Source organism: Leptosomus discolor, chromosome 6, assembly GCF_034619465.1.
Source record: "Leptosomus discolor isolate bLepDis1 chromosome 6, bLepDis1.hap2, whole genome shotgun sequence".
In the NCBI taxonomy this organism is placed as follows: Eukaryota; Metazoa; Chordata; class Aves; order Leptosomiformes; family Leptosomidae; genus Leptosomus; species Leptosomus discolor.
In genome coordinates this window covers 789,579-807,570 of record NC_141396.1, presented here as the reverse complement: position 1 = coordinate 807,570, position 17,992 = coordinate 789,579, and the positions used below count along the sequence as shown (strand labels likewise).

Sequence of the window (17,992 nt, the reverse complement as noted above, 5' to 3'; positions counted from 1 at the left end):
CTGCGCTCTCCCCCCGCGCCGCCGGCGTGCCGGCGTGGATGTCCCTGCCGCGGCCGCCGCCGGGGCACGCTTGGGTCCTGCCGGGACCGGGTCCAGCCGGGAAGGGGACGGTGGGTCACCCTCAAGCTCAGGATGAGAAGCGAGCATTCCTCAGCTGCCCCAGCCCCTTCTTCTCGTAGGTAGGAAATAGAGTAACCCCCAGAGGTAGCGCTCCCGTCTCGATTCCCTCCGGTCTGCATTTCCTCCCTAGCTGCTCGGAAAGCCCTCCCCCCTGCATGCGGGCACCGAGGCGTACGCTCGGCAGCGTGCTCAGCCGGCTTGTGGCCGGGACGGAAACCAAGGTGCATCCTGGCTGGAACACGCTCCTTTCTAGTAGCATCGACCGCCCTCTCTAGCCGAAGGACTTTTAACCGATAAACCCGTCCGAATCTGTATGGTTTTAACACGGCGAGTTGCATCTCGTGTCTGCAGCACCCCCCAGCAGGTCTCTGCACCGTCTCACCACGCAGCCCTGGCCGGGCGCCGGGTGTCACCGTCGCTGCGCCCGTGAGCTGGCGCGGCCGTGCGGGACAGCAGTGCGTCTGTCTGTCCCTGCAGTGGTCACGGCCTCCGTGGGGCGGGTGCTGGCTGCTCCTGGGACCCGGCACCACAGCAGACATGCCGGTGGGCTGTAGTCTTTCTGTCAGGCTTGTTTTTTAAAGATCATTTATACAGTTTTTCAAGAACCGAGCGTAAGTCTTATAACCAACAGCGAGGCTCGTTGGAAGGCCAGTTGCATATGACAAACTCTTTTATAAAGGTTGTTACAGCCCGTTTGTTATATTTAAAGGTATGTACATTGAAGGTGAACCTCCATGCCACAAAGCTATGCATGTACCTCCAACAGAATGGCTCGCCATTCGTTTTCTGTTCCTTGCGTTGAATAAAGTTCGTTGGAAATCATAAAATGATAGAAGTGGCTGATCCGGCGCAGTTGATTTTTGTGTTTTCTTCCTTTGGGTTTTTATGCATGAAGGTTCGTAGAAGCAGTTCATGACATGCAGGTTGCTGTGCTCCCCTTCGACAGTGAACAGAGGCTTGTTGTTCGCTGTGTCGGGGTAACGCAGAATCCCGCCCTTCTGCTTAGACCTGGCACATCTCTGCTCCGTCAGCTTCCCGCCAAATGCCTCCGCTTTGCAGGTAAAGCTCAAAGGCCGGGCGGGAGCCCTGGTGTTTCCCATGAGGTCAGCAGCACTGCCGACCCTGGGAGACGCAGGCGCGGCGAGAGGTGCTGTAGCGGGGCTGCGAGAGGCAGATTTTCCTCGGGCAATGTTGCGCTTTGGTTTGCAGCTACTCTGAGAGCGGGGAACAAGAAAGGGAACAAAAGAGCTGTGGGAACATAAGCAAGCATCTGCTCCATAGGTGGAAGCTGAAATAAAACTGTTCGGTAGCTCTGGATGCACTAACCCATGAATCAAGTATGAATTAATGTATTTTTAGCTGACTTCACAAATTTAAACCAGGAAGGGATTTTTTTTGTGTGTCTGTATGTTTTGTGTTTTTTTAATTATCTGATCTGAGCTACATCTCATAGCTCAATGCAATGACCTGTAGTAATTTCTACATCAAACACATATGGGAATGCATATGCTCATATATTTTATATTTAATTTTAAACAAATTATTTACTTTCATTTGTTGTTTTTCAGGATTTCCCTGCAATTGCACCAAGACTATTGAACATCTATTTATTTTCTTTCTAAATACAGTTTTAAAGTGATGGCCGTGGAAATGACATGAGGAATGGGAAAGAGAAAGGTTACAGTCTGCTGTCAGCGACCTCTCCTGACTGCCCAGCCATCCCTGGGTGACAGGGATACCCCCAGCACCCCAGCTGGGTCGTGCTTAGCAGGGGAAGGTCTGTGAGCTCTGTCCTGGAAATAATTCCCTTTTCCAGCAGCCAGGCTCATCAGTGAAAGGTACCCCGGCGCAGTGGGGGCCCTTGCAGCAGCCGGCAATGCCGTCCCCTCTCCCAGCATCGCCCTGCAGCAGCGGTTTCGGTCCCTCCATCCACTGCACCAGCTGAGGGCTGAGTCCCGCTGCCCCTGTCCCTTCGGAGGAGGCTTTGCCTTTATTCCCTCGGCAGGGAGCTGTTGGGCTTGGAGCCGGTGGCCACCCCAGCCTCCCAACGCACAGCTCAGGGCCCAGGGCATTTCTGCGGCTCTGCTGGCGCCAGGAGGTGCCGAGGAGCATCCCAGCAGAGCCAGACTCCTGCTAACGCAGACAGAGCCTCGGGGAAATGAAACCACCCCGGGCACAAACACAGTCTCCGTTTAGCCCTAATTTCTTCGGACAGCTTCCCCGCAGGCTCTGGGTCAGGCGCATGGAGGCAAAGGGACCGGCACGACGCCTCGTGCCCTTGACCGAGGGCCCGTGCCTGGCTGGGCGGCTGCCGGCCGGCTCCGCGGTGGTGAGGCTGGAGGAGCCCCAAGCCCCTGTGCCCATCTTTGGCGTGGGGCTGAGCCTCTCGTTCCCCAGCGGGAGGGCAGGACTGGTTAAACACCAGTTAAATGCAGAGGTAACTGCCCGGTCCAGACCAAGAGCGAATGGGCAATGCCGTGTATCGGTCTGAAGCGCCCACGTGTCTGCAGGCAGCCGAAAATCACGCGGCGCAAATGCTGAGCGTGGGGGCAGCTGCAGCCACGCAGCCCAGCTGGGGGTGCCGGGAGGTGCCCAGCCAAAAGTGCCCGAAGGACGCAGCCGCCCCGGCTTCGGCGTCTCACCAGCCGCAGTGGAGGAGAGGGGGCAGAGGGGTGCTGCGGTGGAAACACCCCTGGCGCTTCCCTGCGGGTGCGAACCAGCTGGCTCTGGTCACTGCGGTTCCAGCCCTGCGGCTTTTTGCCCAGCTTGCGGCACACCTTGCCCTGACCCACTCTGCCGGGTAACCGGGTGCCCCCCGGCCCACCCCACACAGGCAGCGGCAGTTGGCACCCGCCTCTCCTTCAGGCCCAGCCGTCCGAAGCAGGGGCACGGCAGATCGCAGCAGGGAAGAAAGGCAAAAAAAATCAGGTGACGAGCCCAAGGAGGGCCATGCCCTGCTCAGCCCACCCCGAGGGTGCGCCCCGGCAAACGCTGGTTGCAGCGGTTTGGGCACAGCCGTAGTGGGCAGCGACTGCAGAGCCGCCGGCTTTGGTGGCCGCTGCGGGGGGGGGGTTTAGTTCTCTCGGCTTTTTCACCCCCTGTGTGTGTGGGGAACTGTCCTCACCCTGTTACCTTCGCCTTCCCCCTGCACAAGGGGTGAGCACCCCGGCTTGCCGGGTGCCCTGTGTGCCCTCGGCCCTTCGGGGACACCGGGGGATGCTGTGAGGGGGTCACGCCAGGGGCATCAATTCAGCAGGCGGGCACAGCCGTGCCGAGGCTGGGGCACGGGGCTGCCAACCACCGGCGAAGGGCTCCACAGAGGGAGCCAAGTTGAGGCTCATACATTGATTTGTCTCGTTCCTTCACCACTTCCTTTGAAGTCGGGAAGAGCCTTTGTAGGCACTGAGATAAAGCAAGCCAGCACATCGTGCTAAAAACCATAATAAATAATTCCAAGTACTGATGAGAGATGAAAGAGAAAAAACGGAGACCTCCCGAAGCTCCCCAAAGCTGCTCTTGTCGAGTTTAAGCTACAAAACCCAGGGCTGTGCAGTGACACACTGAACCGCAGCGAGCCGTAGTTGTTGGTGCCCTGATGGCGGGCGCTGGGCACCAGGACTGTGCCCCGGCCCCGGCGCGGGTGCAACCCGGCACACACCTCCCTGCTCTCCCACCTCACCCCCAGGCACCGGCCCGGCGCAAACCTGGTCTGACCCCAGCGACTCGCAGCCGTTGGGTCCCCCAGGCAGGGGCCGCTGGGGGCGGGGGCAACCCAGGGGGGGTGGCCGTGCCCAGGGCGCTCCTCATCCTCACCGAGAGCCCAAGCCCACCACCCAGAAGGGCCTCGGCCCCGCCGCTGGGAAGACAAACTCTCCCTAGGGAATTACAGATACCCTCTAGCTGACACTGGGAGGTGGGATGCCGTGCAATGGCCGGATCCCCTTTTACCGCCCGTTTTGCAGTTTTTAAGGAGTCTCGCGGCCGCGTTCCTGCAGGTCTCGTCCCACCCCTGGCTCTGCCCGACCAGGCAGTGTCCCACCGGCTCTGGGGTCCCGCTGGGCTTCAGAAAACTTCCCACATTTTGACACTTTCGTGGTTCACGCCTTTGCGCAGCCTCACAACCGCCCGGCCTCGCCAGGCACCGCTTCCCCCAAGTGAAGGACGCTCGGCACATCGACCCGCTCGCGCCGCGGCTGTAACGCCCTGCTGTGGCCAGAGAGCAGGGCTGGTGCGTGCTCCGGCTGCAGCACCCACTGGTGTTATCTGGGCGCTAAACAGCTCCAGTCTGCGATGGGCAAACAAGAAATGGGATGAAAACATCGGCTTTCCATGAGATTCAATGCTTTTTTTTTTCCTACAGATCAATAACTTCGCGATGACCGCAAATACTTGGCAATGTTAAAAACACACATTTATTACTCCACATACGCAATGGCTTCTCGCAGTCTCGGCAAAAACACAAACTCGTCATAACTTAAATATTCTGCGACATGGTAAAATTTTCATGCAATAAAATTACAGAAATGTATTAACATAAAATACAAGGATATACTTTACATATATTTCCACTGAAATAATTTTTTAAAATACCCTACCAAGGCATCAGGATTTCAGCAGCACTGTCCAATGTCAAGTTCATATTATCGGCCTTTTTGCTATTATTTTATTACTCTTACTCTCTTTTTGGCAAGGTATAGCATCATAAAGAATTGGCCACAGAAGAAACGTTGGGACCTGCTTTCTGCAGGTGGCAGATGCTTGCAGGGGCATCTGCTTTCTGCGCAAAATTCCCAGTGAAGTCTGTGGAATTCAATGGAAACACTTAAAAATATGCAACTTTTGCAAAACTTCATAACACAACAGAGATAAGAAAACGACCTTATGGCAAGGAATTTAAGGAGAATAATTTATAGGCGATGTAGACGTTTCACAGCGAATAATGGCACACCCTGTATAAATCTGTCATACAAAAAATACATGTATTTAAATATTTATCTACAGAGCGTTATTGTATTCTGTTTGCAGTGGAGATGTAAACCAGAGCTGCTGTTGACATCTTTCAAGCTCTGCACGACGGGGTTTGGTACCAGGAGCGTTCCGTGACTTCACTGCGAGTTTTGCCGACACCCGGCGCGGCACCAGGCTCCAACCCACGGAGCGAAGGGCAGGAGGGGCCGGTTCAGAGACCCGCAGCGCCACGCGTTTGCCCCGGGAACCAGCCCTCGCGCGGAGAACAGCCCTCGGCACCGGCCCGGCGTCCTCGGCGCACGCACCGTGCCGGGCAGGGCAGGGCGAGCTCGGCTCTGGCTGCGGGAGGCTGCGCTGGCACCTGCCGGTTCACCCGCCGGCCCCGGCGAGCTGCCCAGCGCCGAGGGCTCGGTGGGTGACCCTCGGCACACCGTGGCATGGACGGCAGCAGCGCAGGGCTCGTTCAACACCGACGGCGGCAGGGAGCGGCGTCGGTGGGTAACCCCCCGCCCCGCGGTGTGCCGGCACCGGTGCCAGCACAGCACCCGCGGTGTGGCGCGGGGAGGAACGAGGCTCCGTCCCACCCGGATGGGGTTTGCTTCACACGGGACGTCCTGGAAGGAGCCGCAGGGACGTGCGGTGGCAATGGGGCCGGGCTCGGGCTCAGCACAGGGGACGCGACACAGCGACGGGGACAGGACACAACGGGGCCCAGAGGGCAGCGGCACAGCGGGACGGAAGGGCCCGGCGTATCGAGACCCGTCATGGAGGCTTTGGCAGTGAGGCAAACACGTCCCTGTTCCCCATCATTCTTCCGTTTTCCAGCTACTCTTTTCCTGCCATTTCTTCTCCGCGGCATAAACGGGCGTCGATACAACCCGGCCCCCCCCGGGCACTGGCGCAGTCACGGCCAGGCAGCGTTTGAGCTCAAACCCCAGCACCTCGCTTACACCGTACTCGCGGCGTCTCTCCCGCTCAGCGCGATGATCCCAGAGGTCTGTGTCCCCTCGCCCTTCTCAGGGATTAAGGTTTAGAAACAGGCTGAGGCAGAAAGCAGAGCTCCCCCACGCGCCCCTGGGAGATGCCTTGCTGGAGCCCAGCGGCGCTGCCCGGGCAGCCAGAACCTGCCCCGAATTCGCTCACCTGGTGAGGAGCAACGACCCAGTGGCTCCCCAGAAGCTTTCCCGGTCTCTGCCGAGTGCTGCGGAGGTTGTTTTGCACAATATACCCAGGAAAAGCAGTGCTGAAAATGGAACAGAAATGACCGACATGGAGAGGGTTTGGGGTGAGAAACAGCCATTTCAGAAGTGAGCCAGCTCCTCCCTACATGCACCAGCCTCGACCTCAAGGGCTGCGCGTGTCACTTGTCCCAAAGAAAGCGATGAAAACGTCTGATTAGATGTGTCCTACCAAACCGCCAACAGCCCTCCCGGCCCGAGAGCTTCTGGCTGAAGCGGGTCTCTCTGCACCTCTCCTATATGGGACGATTTGCTCAAAAAGTAAGTTACGCCCCCTGTCCTTGCGATAGTCCAAACTTTAGTCACTATTTACAGAAACGATTAATAGTGCAATGGAGTTTACCGAAAAAACCTATCCATACCAGTGGAGTAAATCACCTGTACTTTGCAATTCCTGGATAAATGTGTTTCCGACCCTCGTTCCGCTTCTTTTGCCCCACCTGAGCCCCGGCAGGCCAAGCGGCGGGTGCCTGGCCCCTCGAGGCAGCAGGGTCACCAGCCCGCTGCGAGCAGCAGCAAACCAGGGCTGGTCTGACGCGGTTTTGTGACTCGAGAGCAAAGCGTTACGACCACGATGCTCCCCGGCCATCACGAGCGGCCGCTGCCCGCAGCGGGCGGCGGGGCCGGCAGCCACGGCACGGCACACGGCACCAGGATGGACCCGGGCGCTCTGGGGGGACGGGGGACACGAGGCGGGCGGAGGGAGCAGGGGGGCGAGGGTCACACTGCCCACGCAGAGAGCAGGGGCTGCCCACCGGCAGTGATCGGGGCCAGAGCACGCGGCCCACCTGCATGCTGTGTGGGAGAAGTAATTAGGTGATTCGGGTAATTAGGCTGCCCTGGTCCCCAGTAGGGAAGTTCCTCGGGGCAGGCTCCCCCCAGCGCAGCCCGGACCAGACCTGGGGGTAGGTGCCCTCCCGAGCTGGGGAAAAGGAGCATTTAATTCACTGGAGGGCTCTAGCCCCCCTTCATCCCGCCATCAGCCCAGCTCTAACGAGGTGCGGGCCGTGCCTGTGCAAGGACCCACAGCCAACACCGGGGCCCCGCGGTGCCACCCTGTCCCCCGCGGCACGGCCGAGGGGCTGGATGCTCCCCACCCCGGGGAGAGCTGCCGAGCCCACAGCGCTCACCTGGCCCTGTCCTGGCAACCGCGCGCCACCGGCAGCAGAGCCTCGGCTTCCCCCCGGCACGAGCTGTGCCCGCGCACCGCAACAACTCTCTTAAAGACTCCTGTGAAAATTTGGTTCCGCACGATTTTAGCCACGTACTAATTTCCACATAAAACTGTGGAAAATAAATGCGTCGTGTCTTTTTTCATATAAAATTGTTTCGTACCAGTTACACCTCTCTATTTCATCTGCGTGAATGAAAAACGCAACAAAATTTGTCCTGAACGAGGCTGCATCTGTTAAAAACATCTTCTATCCCTTTTTGTGTTATGAACATACGGTAAGGATGCAAACCCTGCAACCTCCCAGCGTCTGGCAGCGAACAGATGTTGATAAAGTGAACGCAGTCCTAACGAGACCCCTGGGTACCACAACAGCCTTACGCTGCAGCAGAACCCATGGCTCGTTTTTAGCAATAGTAACCAAAAGCCACTCTACAGCAGATTAAGCAGCTAACATAGTGAAGGCTTCTGAAAGAAGAAGAAAGGCAATATCCACAGCTGGAACAAGGTCAGGAGATCTCCCGTCTTATTAAGAAGTTAAAACAGGTACTGGTAAATTATATACAGTACTTTTAGTTCACACTGAAAATAAAGTAAATCAAAGGGTGAAATAAGATATTCCCCTTTCAAAACCAAGCAGCACCGCAAGGCCACCCACTTTGCCTCCAGTAAAATCTGAACCTGTGACAAACTGGGTCCTCCGAACCTGGACAAACAGAACCAAACCCTCCGGTCCGCTGGCACAGCTCCTCGCCACTCGCAGCAGCTACATGAAGAAAGCAAATATTTTAGATATGTTCTGCACCTCAGTTACATGTTTAGTCATTACCCAGCCCCAGAAGAATTCATGGAGTGCACAAAAAACATTTATTTGCCCCGAGTCGGGAAAGAGACTCTGACAAGTGACGAGAGGACAAGGACGTGCCCGGGATGTCCTTATGGCACAGGACCCAAACAGCTCGAGGCTCCCAGGAGGCTGGTGCCACCGCCACAGCCCGGAGAGGCCCCGGGGCTGCTCTGACGAACACGGCGCATCGCTTGCCCCTCCAGCAGCCTTTATGAACAGGGAACGCCAAAGTGAAATCAAACCACCTATTCAGCCTTCCTCCCTGCTCCGTGTCTCCCTCGCTGTACCCAAGGACGTAACTTCTTTTCTTGCCATCCTACTGTATCAAAAACACGTGCAGATCAGCAATCTGACGCTAAAAAAGAACAAGTAAAAGTCGATCTACCGCCCCCGACAAGTTGCATAGCAAGTATCTTTACCCACGACAGGCAACCCGCGTGCCGAACGGGCGATCCGTCAAACCCAGGAAGGCAGTTCTGTAAGAACTATCTCTTTTGCTACAGCTTTGCAAGACTAGTGGGTGCTCTCCGGCGGCAGCGGAGGACAGCCTGTGGTGCTCAGCGCGACCTGAGAACGGGTTATCGGCGCGGCGCGGGCCGGCGACCCTCGCCCGGTGGCTGCAGCCTAGCTGCTGCCCGCGGAGGAGCAGACGGAGCTGCACATGTTCAAGTTGGAGGTCTCAGACTCAGCCTCCGTCTCGGCTTCATCGGTGGTCTCGGGGGGGGACACGGACTCACTCGTCTGCTCTTGGCTCTTCTTTAGCCTGCGTGGAGCAGAGGAACCAGGCGTTACACGCTCACCCCCAGACCCGACGCCCTGCAGGAGGAGTGGTGTGACGGTGCCCCAGGCTGTGCCCCGGGCTGCCCACGCACCGCTCCTCGAGGGGTGCCTACAGCAGACCCACGGCGAACGGGAGGAGCCTTCCCAGAGCGCACAAAAAGGTCATGACGGGGGCTGGCACATCAGCAAAACGCACTGAAACGCTCCAAAATACACCGCCGTGACCTGCAAGGCTTCAGCTTTCAGGAGCGCTGTCCCCAGACCTTGGCCACCGGCACCCCGTGCTCCCTGCCACGCACCGGCGCCCCCAGGGAGGCTGGCTCCCGCGCCACACGCCCCCGTGGCAGCGTGCTCACACACGGGGGAAAGCAGCTGCTGCAACCTCCAGCGCTTTCACTGCCCGCTCGTGCCCTGCGGAGATTTTAGCACGTTCCTCGCCTTCATTTTCCAAAGCATCATCCTCTAAAAGCAGGATGGGCGAGAAGATGCAATGGGGGACATAAATGGAGCAGCGTCACACACATATGTCACATCCCAGAAGTCTCTCTGCCCCGTATTGTATTTACTGGCAGTGATTAACAATCCCTGATCTTGCCTCCCTTTTTGGCCAGAACTGCTTTCACAGAGGCAGCACCTGAGCTCCTCGGCTGACGTCAGTTGCCCAGGGCCAAGCCAGCAGCAAGGTGCTCCGGGCCGTCAGGCACTGACACTCTGATTCCTAAGGGAAGTCAGGAAAATGGGTATTTTTTCCTTAAAAAAAAAAATACCCCGCACACTCACTTCTCTCTGTTAAAGATGACAAAGTCTTGCTGGATAGCTTCAAGGCATTCCTGGAGATAGTCGTTCTCCTGGTGAAGAAAAACAACACACGCATTAAGCAGTGCCCTTTGCATCTCGCTGCTGCCCGCAGCCCCGCGGCGCTCCCAGCCGTACGCAGACCTCCCAGCCAGCAGGAACTCCAGCCGAAACAGAAGACGGAGAGAGCCCAGCCGGCCGCCTTCACGGCTTTCGCCCGTTTCCTCCGCGGCGAGCACGGCTCTCCATGACCCACGGCGAGCACGCCGCTTCCCGGACACGCACCCCACGTTCAGCCGCGCGTTCTGCTTTTGGGAGGGCTGTCTGCTGCTGGGAAGGAACGCCAGCGCGGGGGAGGCCAGCCCAAAGCCGCCTGTGTGAGCCCTTGTGAGCTGCCTTGCCCCACAGAGGGCTGCGTGGGCATGCCGGCTGCCCGCACACCGGTAGAGGGAAATCCCGGCGTGGGGACAGCCCACGCTTCCCGATTTCTGCCTGCGTTGTGCCTCGGGCATCACCTCTGTCCAGGCGCAGAGACCCCCTCTGAAGCCAGCGCTGCTGCTGCTCTCCGCCTCCGAGCGAAGCGGGGACGCCCGCCCGAGCACCCCCAGCCACGGCCCACGGCCACGGCAAGGGACAGTCTCCTGCCCGGCGCCTGCACGGGCGGCTGGCCACCGGCCATGGTCCTGGCAGGCAAAGTTGCCCTTAACTCTCCTGGCAGCAAAACCTCGGAGAGGTATTTGCAAATTGGCTTATTCTGGGGGTTTTTTTCCTCCCCTTCTTCCCGATTTATTTGTCGTCCTTTTACAGTAAGTCAGCATTAACTCCTGCCGAAGAGGGAGGGGATCCATGGCAGCTAATTAGCGCAGACGAGCAGACAGGGAAAATCCTGCCCGGCATTCCCCGCTGCGCTCAGACAGGGGATGGTCCCGGCCTTGCCGGGGGGAACAACGCTCCCTTCATCTTGGATCTGCGCGGCTCAGAGACACTGTGCAGGGCAAGCAGGGGCGGTGGGTAACGTGCCTTTGCTCTCACAGGCCCCCCCGGCACACCACCCTACCTGCAAACACCCCTCACAGAACCCTGTCTTCTGTGGGACTGATACCCTCTCTGCTGCGTACGGAGTGGGTCTCACTCCTGGGACGTGTCTGCTCTGTAAAACCGAGACTCTTGCATTCTCTCCCCGGTGAAACAAAAGCACTGACTGCCACAGTGAGAGGAAGAAACAAATGCAGCTCATCTCTAGCTTAACGTCCTGGCTAATGGATCTCTCGGCAGGAGGCGCTGCCAGGCACACTTCTCCCACGCTCACGTGCTGGACTCCCCAGCTGGCACAGCCAGAGCCCACTCGGTGCGGGAGCGTGGCGGAGCCGCGGGGCTCGCCCAGCCGCACAGCTCACGTGGCGAGAGAAAACACGGGACAGTTACCCTGAACCGGGAGTGACAGGCTGGATGTTTCCGCGTGGCCATCATCAGCCCTTGGATAAACTGCTCCGTGTAAGCCCCCCGACAGCTGTGGCAGACCCTGGGCAGAGCCTTTGGAAAGGTGAACGTCATATGGATGCGTTTGGTTTTTTTTTAGTTTTATTCTTGCGTACCCAGACCTCTGTTTCTCATTTCATTTTTCCAAAGTACAGATTCTGTGGAAGAGTTTTATCAAACTTACGTAAGAGGAACACTTGGCTGTCAGGAGGACTCCATTGGGCAAATGTTTTTATCAAAATAAACCTGCAGTTACTGCACTGTCACAGTAATTACTGCTATACACCCCCAAATTCAGCAGCTCAGCCTTTTTTTCCCGGCCGGCCGTTACCCCAGAAAGCACTTACAGACTGTGAGCTGTCTTTGCTGTTATCCCTCGACTTGTTCTTCGCAAGCCTCTTCTTCTTCTTGTGCAAAGGCCTCGACTCCAGGATCATCTCCTCCAGCTCAAAGGTGGGGTCGCAGTGCAGGCGGCCCTTCTGCCGGGACACACGACACGACACGGCGCACGTCAGGCACAGCAAGACTCTTCCTTGCAGCAAATACCCTCAGAAACTACTTGTCGGTCAGAAAGCCTCCCCTGAGGCTCCCCTGAGGACGAGAAGCAGCCCCTGCTCGGGGCCGGGACACAGATGGCTCCTACTCACGTTGGGGACGAAGCCCGGCTCCACCCGCTTCTCGCAGACGTCGCTCCAGACCACCCCGGACAAGTACGCCGAGGCCTGAACGTCAGCCAGGCAGGAGAAGCGATGCTCGGGGTTCACCGTCAGCAGCTGGGGAGAGAAGCATTCCCGTCAGAGAAGAAAGAAAAGGAGCCCAGCAGCGCCCTGCCTTTAGGACGGCTCAGGCGGTGCAGCCACCCCGCCTTTCCGTCATGGGAAACTCTAACTCGCTGCAGGAAAAGAAATATTAGAAGAACATTTTGGACGTTGTGAAAACAGACAGCCAAGAATTCGGTACTGCGAGCTCTTGGACCAGCGCGGGTTTGCTCCCCCCACGCCTGCCTACGATGCCCGACCCCTCACCGCAGCACCGGGGTGCCGCTGCCCCGGCGCACTCCCCGCCATGCCAGGGTCAGCCCTTGCTCCTGGGTAAAGATATTGATTCCTCAAGAGGTTCATCCTTTTGGTGTCAACCTCCCCGTGTCCTATTTTCACACCACTTCTGTGACACCGGGGGACACTACTCCGTCTACCACACACACAGATTACGAAGCACACAGAAAAAATAAATGATCGCTTGATCCACTGAGACATCAGGCTGGGGACAGACCTGATTTTTGAAATAATTCAGTCAATATTGAAATATTGTATGAAATATGCTCAGGTGACTTGAGTTACAGCTTCCAGGACCGATGGAGGTACGTCTGATGTGGAGGTACGTCTGATGTGGAGGTACGTCTAACACAGGGGCTGGGTAGAGCTTCCAGAAAATTCTGTGCCTGGTCTCCCCTGGTGAAAAACGTCACCGAAGCTCGGCTGATGCCACCTTTGCAGTGCATCCCCAGAGCATCGCCCTACGTGTCCCTCCTCTCCCAGGCGCGGGATGCTTGTGGCAGGCAAGTTGCACCCACCCTCGCCCCTCTCCAGGAGCCGGTTCCCCCCTGCCAGCCCGTGCCGCTGCCACCGGTGCCAGAGCCGCACTGCACCCCACCTCTCAACCAGTTCTTGCCGTTTTTCCAGAGCACCTAAAATGTGAGGCCTGACCTCCGGCTGCCCCAGCTCGGCTCTGGGCCCCTGCAAACTGGTGGGCACCGGCGGCAGGACCTCTGCAGAACGCCCATCTCGGACCACCTCCTCCAAAAAGCTGCGGCACAATTCTGGACGCACTAACTACAGGTGGTTACAGGCTTTTTTCAGAAAATCCAGTCAGCGCTGAGGACTTTTCCAGCGCCAAAGATGGAAGGAGCAGGTAGTGGTGGCTGCACCCACAGGCACCCAAGCGCGGGGAAGCTCGTTGAGGGCGCGGGGTAAAAGACCACCTCGACCAGCACCGGCAGAGCCCCCGGGCTGCCCCGGCGGGCAGGGCGCAGGGCTGGGGCGCCCCGAGCACAGGAACCCCCACGCTTTGGGGTGACACGGGGGGTCCTCCCAGGCTGCTGGCATGTCCCCGACGAGGCGCCTCCCTCCCGCCCGGCCAGTGGGAGCCCGGCGGCCGGCAGCCCAGCAGATGGCAATGTGAACATGCTGAAGGCTGCGCGGCTGCCACAGCTAACAACGCGGCTGCTCATTAAAACACAATCTAATTATGTAAATTGTCCACCCAACAGTAACTTACGGGCTGTCAGTACCGTGCGTATCTTTCTTACAGCGCGCTCCTCAGCTCCTCTGCTGAGCTCTCGAGGGCGCAGAAGCTCCCGCGCAGCCCCCCCGCCGATCGACAGCCTCCTCGTGGGGCGGTACAAGGGCAGCACAGGGCGCCCCACCGGTGCGAGACCCCCCGGCAGCTCTCACGACTGAACACGCCGAATCAGACCCTTCGGGCCGGCAAGAGGGAGCAGCTAAGGCCTCCCCGGCAGCAGCACACGCTCCCCCAGCCACCACCGCTGCCGTTTTAGGTTACGATGACCACAGAGGGGGATGCTGGAAGGGCACAGTTCTACCCCAGGCAGGAGTTTGATCGTCACACCAAACCCAGCCTTTTTCCTTCCCGTGCTATCAGACATGAGGGTTGGACTTGATGATCTTAGAGGTCTTTTCCAACCTTAATAATGCATCTTATTACAGGGATAACAAACAAACAAAACACAAGATTAATCTGTGCTTCAGCCTGAACAAAGCCATAAAAACGAGTCCTATTTCAATCTCACATTAGTTATTAACACGTTGACAAATTTCCAGCTAGTCCCGCCCGCACCACAGCTAACGTGCGATGTAAACCCGCCGGCAGGACTGCTCACCTTTCGTAACAGAGCAACCATCTCCTTCGACCACGCAGACGAGTACTGAACGCTCACAGTGCTGAAGAGCTGAATTAACGACTCCACGGGGTTGTTGGAGTGGATGTCATATGGTCTCTAGGGGAAAAAAGCAGAAAGATGAGAAGAAACGCCCTCTCCTCTCCGCAGTCAATGAGAAAAGCCCGTTCTCAGGCCCGGGACGGCCTGGGAGCCCTACCCAGCCCCGCAGCAGTTCGTACGCCATGATTCCCAGCGACCACCAATCCACCTCGAAGGAGTAGCCCGTCCCGCCGTTCAGGAAGGAATGGAAGATCTCCGGGGCTGAAGAGAAAGGGCAACATGCAACCGGTTGGTCGTTGACTTCAGTTTGTTTCTATTTCAGTACTTGGTGTCAGTCAGCACGTAAACCTTACGGTTGTTTTTAGGCACTACTGCCCGGGGGGCGCTTAGCAAGCCGGGGGGAGCTGGGGGAGCCGCAGCGTGCCTGCCCTCACCGGGCAGCCGGGATCTCGAGCGCAGGGGGGGAAGCCGCCCCCGACCGCGGGACGGCAGGAACCCGGCACCCGCCAGGACGCACCACGGCCCAGCCCGGGGCCAGCAGGGCGGGACGGGGAGGGCGTGCTGACGGCCGCCCCTTCGCTCTGGGAGTTCACTTCTCAAACCGCCGGGCTCCGCTGATGCCTCGGGCGCATGCATTAACGTGCCACATTAATTCAGCGCCTTGGTCACAGACCGGGCTGTCAGGCGGCATGCGGGGAGCGCTCTTGAAACGTAAAACACAGACGCAAGGAACAGCGATTATTTCTTACCCATGTATGGCTTTGTTCCAGCTAATGCAGTTGCTCTTTCACCGTCCCTAATTATTGTTGCAATATTAAAATCTGTTAAATGTGCATGACCTTAAATAAAGACACATTTTAAGAAGGAATTAATCGCAGCACAGAACAGTGGCAATGCAGAGTCAGAATACATTTGTTTCATCAGCTTCTGCCCTCAGACAGTGGAGCATGGGTGCAGGCCAGGGTCAGACCCCCCGAATGATCCTGACGCTTTCCCAGGATCTCAGGCTGGCCGGGTGACTAAACGGGCGCCAGCTCTGGGCCTTGGTTTGAAATCACGCTTGGAGCACACTAGTAACCCACACCAGCTCCAGCACTCGCTCACGTTGCTCTAGCCAGAGCCTACAGCCGGCAAAGAAAACAGGGAAGCGCTATACGAAGGTATTGCCTTGGTCACACTGATAAAACCCTACACCTGTTTTTGAGGAAGGCCACTGAACCACGAGTACCCCAAAGCCCCAGAGCTAAACCGGTGCTGCCACTCTGCACAGACCACAGCAGACTGGGACGTGCCAGTTGAACGAAATTGTAACAGCACCTCCCAAACCCCAAGGGTCTACAAAGAAATCATTAAGATATTTCAAAAAGTGCTGGAACACCTTCTCCGTTTCTACTTTCTCTGTCATCAGGACTGAAAGTTGAAATTCAGAACAGGTATTTTCCAGCCAGCCTGGTAAACAGAAAACCCACCTGCTTGCCCTTGTGGAGGCCAACCCCTGCTCTCTGCCTACAAGGCAGTTATGAAAGCGGTGTGTAAATGACAGACTGCCTCATCCTGTGACGTCTTCCCTCACATCTCCGTTTTCCCATTTACGTTTGGGCTTTATACCCTGAGCTATTTTCTCATTAACTTCCACGCAAGTGCAAGCTTTGGTTTTGATGAGGATTCATGGTAAAACTCGTACGGTTTGGAGCCTGCTGTCCTGAGAGACTGTGCCTTCGTTTTAGAAGATCTACTACTGGAACGGAGGTCATGACAGGATCTCCTGTGGTACTTCTAGGTAGGTCACTGAGACAGTTTGCTCTCCTAGAGGTTCCTGAACTGATCGCTCCACCCGGCTCAGCCCAGATCCATCCCCCCCGCCCCGGAAGACGGGATGTGCCCATCACTCACTCTAAAACTCAACAAAGTCAGTTCTTGTGCTTTGTGCCCTTCCAGGACACCAGGTACCACAGGTGGGGTCACGAGGAGAGGGGCTGCCCCTGGGGGCTCTTCCCTGGCCTTACAGCGCACAGGTACGTTCAACCCAACACCCAGCAACGAGGAGGAGTGCTGCCTTTCCCACACTCTTCCCAGATCAAAGACGCACAGCATTCGCAAGAGTAAAGACCCTGTCCCTCGAATGAAGGAGGCAGACAAAGCAAGGCAGAGAGATCCTACCTTGCTCATCGAGGAGGATGTTGTCTGGTTTTACGTCCCTGGGAAAAGAAGCAAGGTGACAGCAAGATGAAATCTCAGTCAGATCCAGGATGCAACTCCACAACAAAACACCTGCAACTTTTTTTATCTATCAAAAATTAAGAAGAAATAAACCAAAAATACCCTAACATGAGAAAAGTCCCTTTATGATGGACTAGAAATATGCTTTTCCTGGGCAACTGGGCAAAAATGTGGGAGCATCAGACTTGTTCAAGCATCGTTTCCAAGGAAAATGAACAACACAATGCTGGACCCACTTCTGTGAAGCCCTGGCTCCCTTTGAAACGTGCCCTGGGAGGTGCCTCCAGCCCTCAGCAAAGTGTCAGCCTTCCTCCGAGGGACGTGGGAGCAGGACCAGCAGCCGCAGGGTGCCAGGACCAGCACTGGCAGTGCGGTTTAGTGCCGGCAGCTCCCTGGCACTGGGGCACCGGTGGCATTAAGCAAAGTCAGCACCACCCACCCCAAACCAGCCACGGGCAGCTCCTGCCAGCTCCCGGCTGCGAGCACGAGGCTGGGTGGTCACCTGTGGATGATGTGCTGACTTCGCAGGTAGTCGAGAGCCAGCGCCATCTCACAGATGTAGAGTCTGACCGTTTCTTCCGTAAACTGAACGTTCTGCTGCAGGTGATAGCGCAGGTCGCCGCCGAGAAGCAAGTCCACCACCATGAACATGTCCTCCTCGTCCTGGAAGGAGTACCTGCGGGAGCGGCGGGGGGTGAGCGAGCAGGCTGAGTCTCACCGGGGTCACAAAACCAAGTCAGCCTTCCCCCCTCTCCTGATTACACAGCTCCCGTGAAAGCTGCAAACAGTCCCACCACGAGCACACGCCGGCTCCGGTGTTCACCCCTTTCTCACTAAGCAAGGCCAACTCAAAGTGCTGTCTTGGTTTTTAACCTATTGCTACATGAGCAACGCTTCCTCCGAAGAGGTAAGCACCCCAATTCACTTCCCCCGCTCGCCCTGCCACCGTCACCTCCCGAGTGCTGCCCTGTAACCCCACCAGCAGGCAGGGCTGCAGGCAGGGCTGCAGGCAGGGCTCGGGGCTTTGCTAGCCAGTCACTTCACAGAAACTTTGCATTTTCAATTGTGAACAATCTGATAAACCTACTTAAAATATCTCTGCCTATCCTGAAAATGAATTGGAAAACACAACTGCTAATTTAACCACGAAAACCAGAAAAAGAGATTTATATTTACTGTAGAGTAAAACGCCTCTCTAAATCTGCAGTGGATCCCACAGGAGACTGACAGCAGTGAGGAGGATACACTACAAAACAACGTTCAATTGTTATATTTGGTGACAGCATTTCTAAGGAAAGAGTATGTGGGATTGTATAATACTTATGAATCACACCCTTCTGCTCTCATCTTAAATGTAGCTTTATTCTAAAAGTATGATCTGACAGGGAAAAATCCGCTAAGACAGCAAGCTTTCT

At 56.9% G+C, this 17,992-nt stretch overlaps 1 protein-coding gene across 1 annotated transcript in view; it reads right to left on the bottom strand.

Annotated features, from left to right (window-relative positions):
* Nucleotides 1-8,968: 8,968 nt before the first annotated feature.
* The window catches only part of STK32C (serine/threonine kinase 32C), an 88,649-nt gene continuing 79,625 nt past the window's right edge, over nt 8,969-17,992 (bottom strand). The window contains exons 4-12 of the mRNA XM_086466658.1: nt 17,080-17,253; nt 16,518-16,555; nt 15,107-15,196; nt 14,515-14,618; nt 14,298-14,414; nt 12,046-12,171; nt 11,746-11,877; nt 9,905-9,972; nt 8,969-9,107 (exon numbers count right to left, since the gene is read on the bottom strand). Coding sequence (XP_086322784.1) covers nt 8,969-9,107; nt 9,905-9,972; nt 11,746-11,877; nt 12,046-12,171; nt 14,298-14,414; nt 14,515-14,618; nt 15,107-15,196; nt 16,518-16,555; nt 17,080-17,253 — 988 coding nt within the window. The remainder of the gene's footprint in view (nt 9,108-9,904; nt 9,973-11,745; nt 11,878-12,045; nt 12,172-14,297; nt 14,415-14,514; nt 14,619-15,106; nt 15,197-16,517; nt 16,556-17,079; nt 17,254-17,992) is intronic.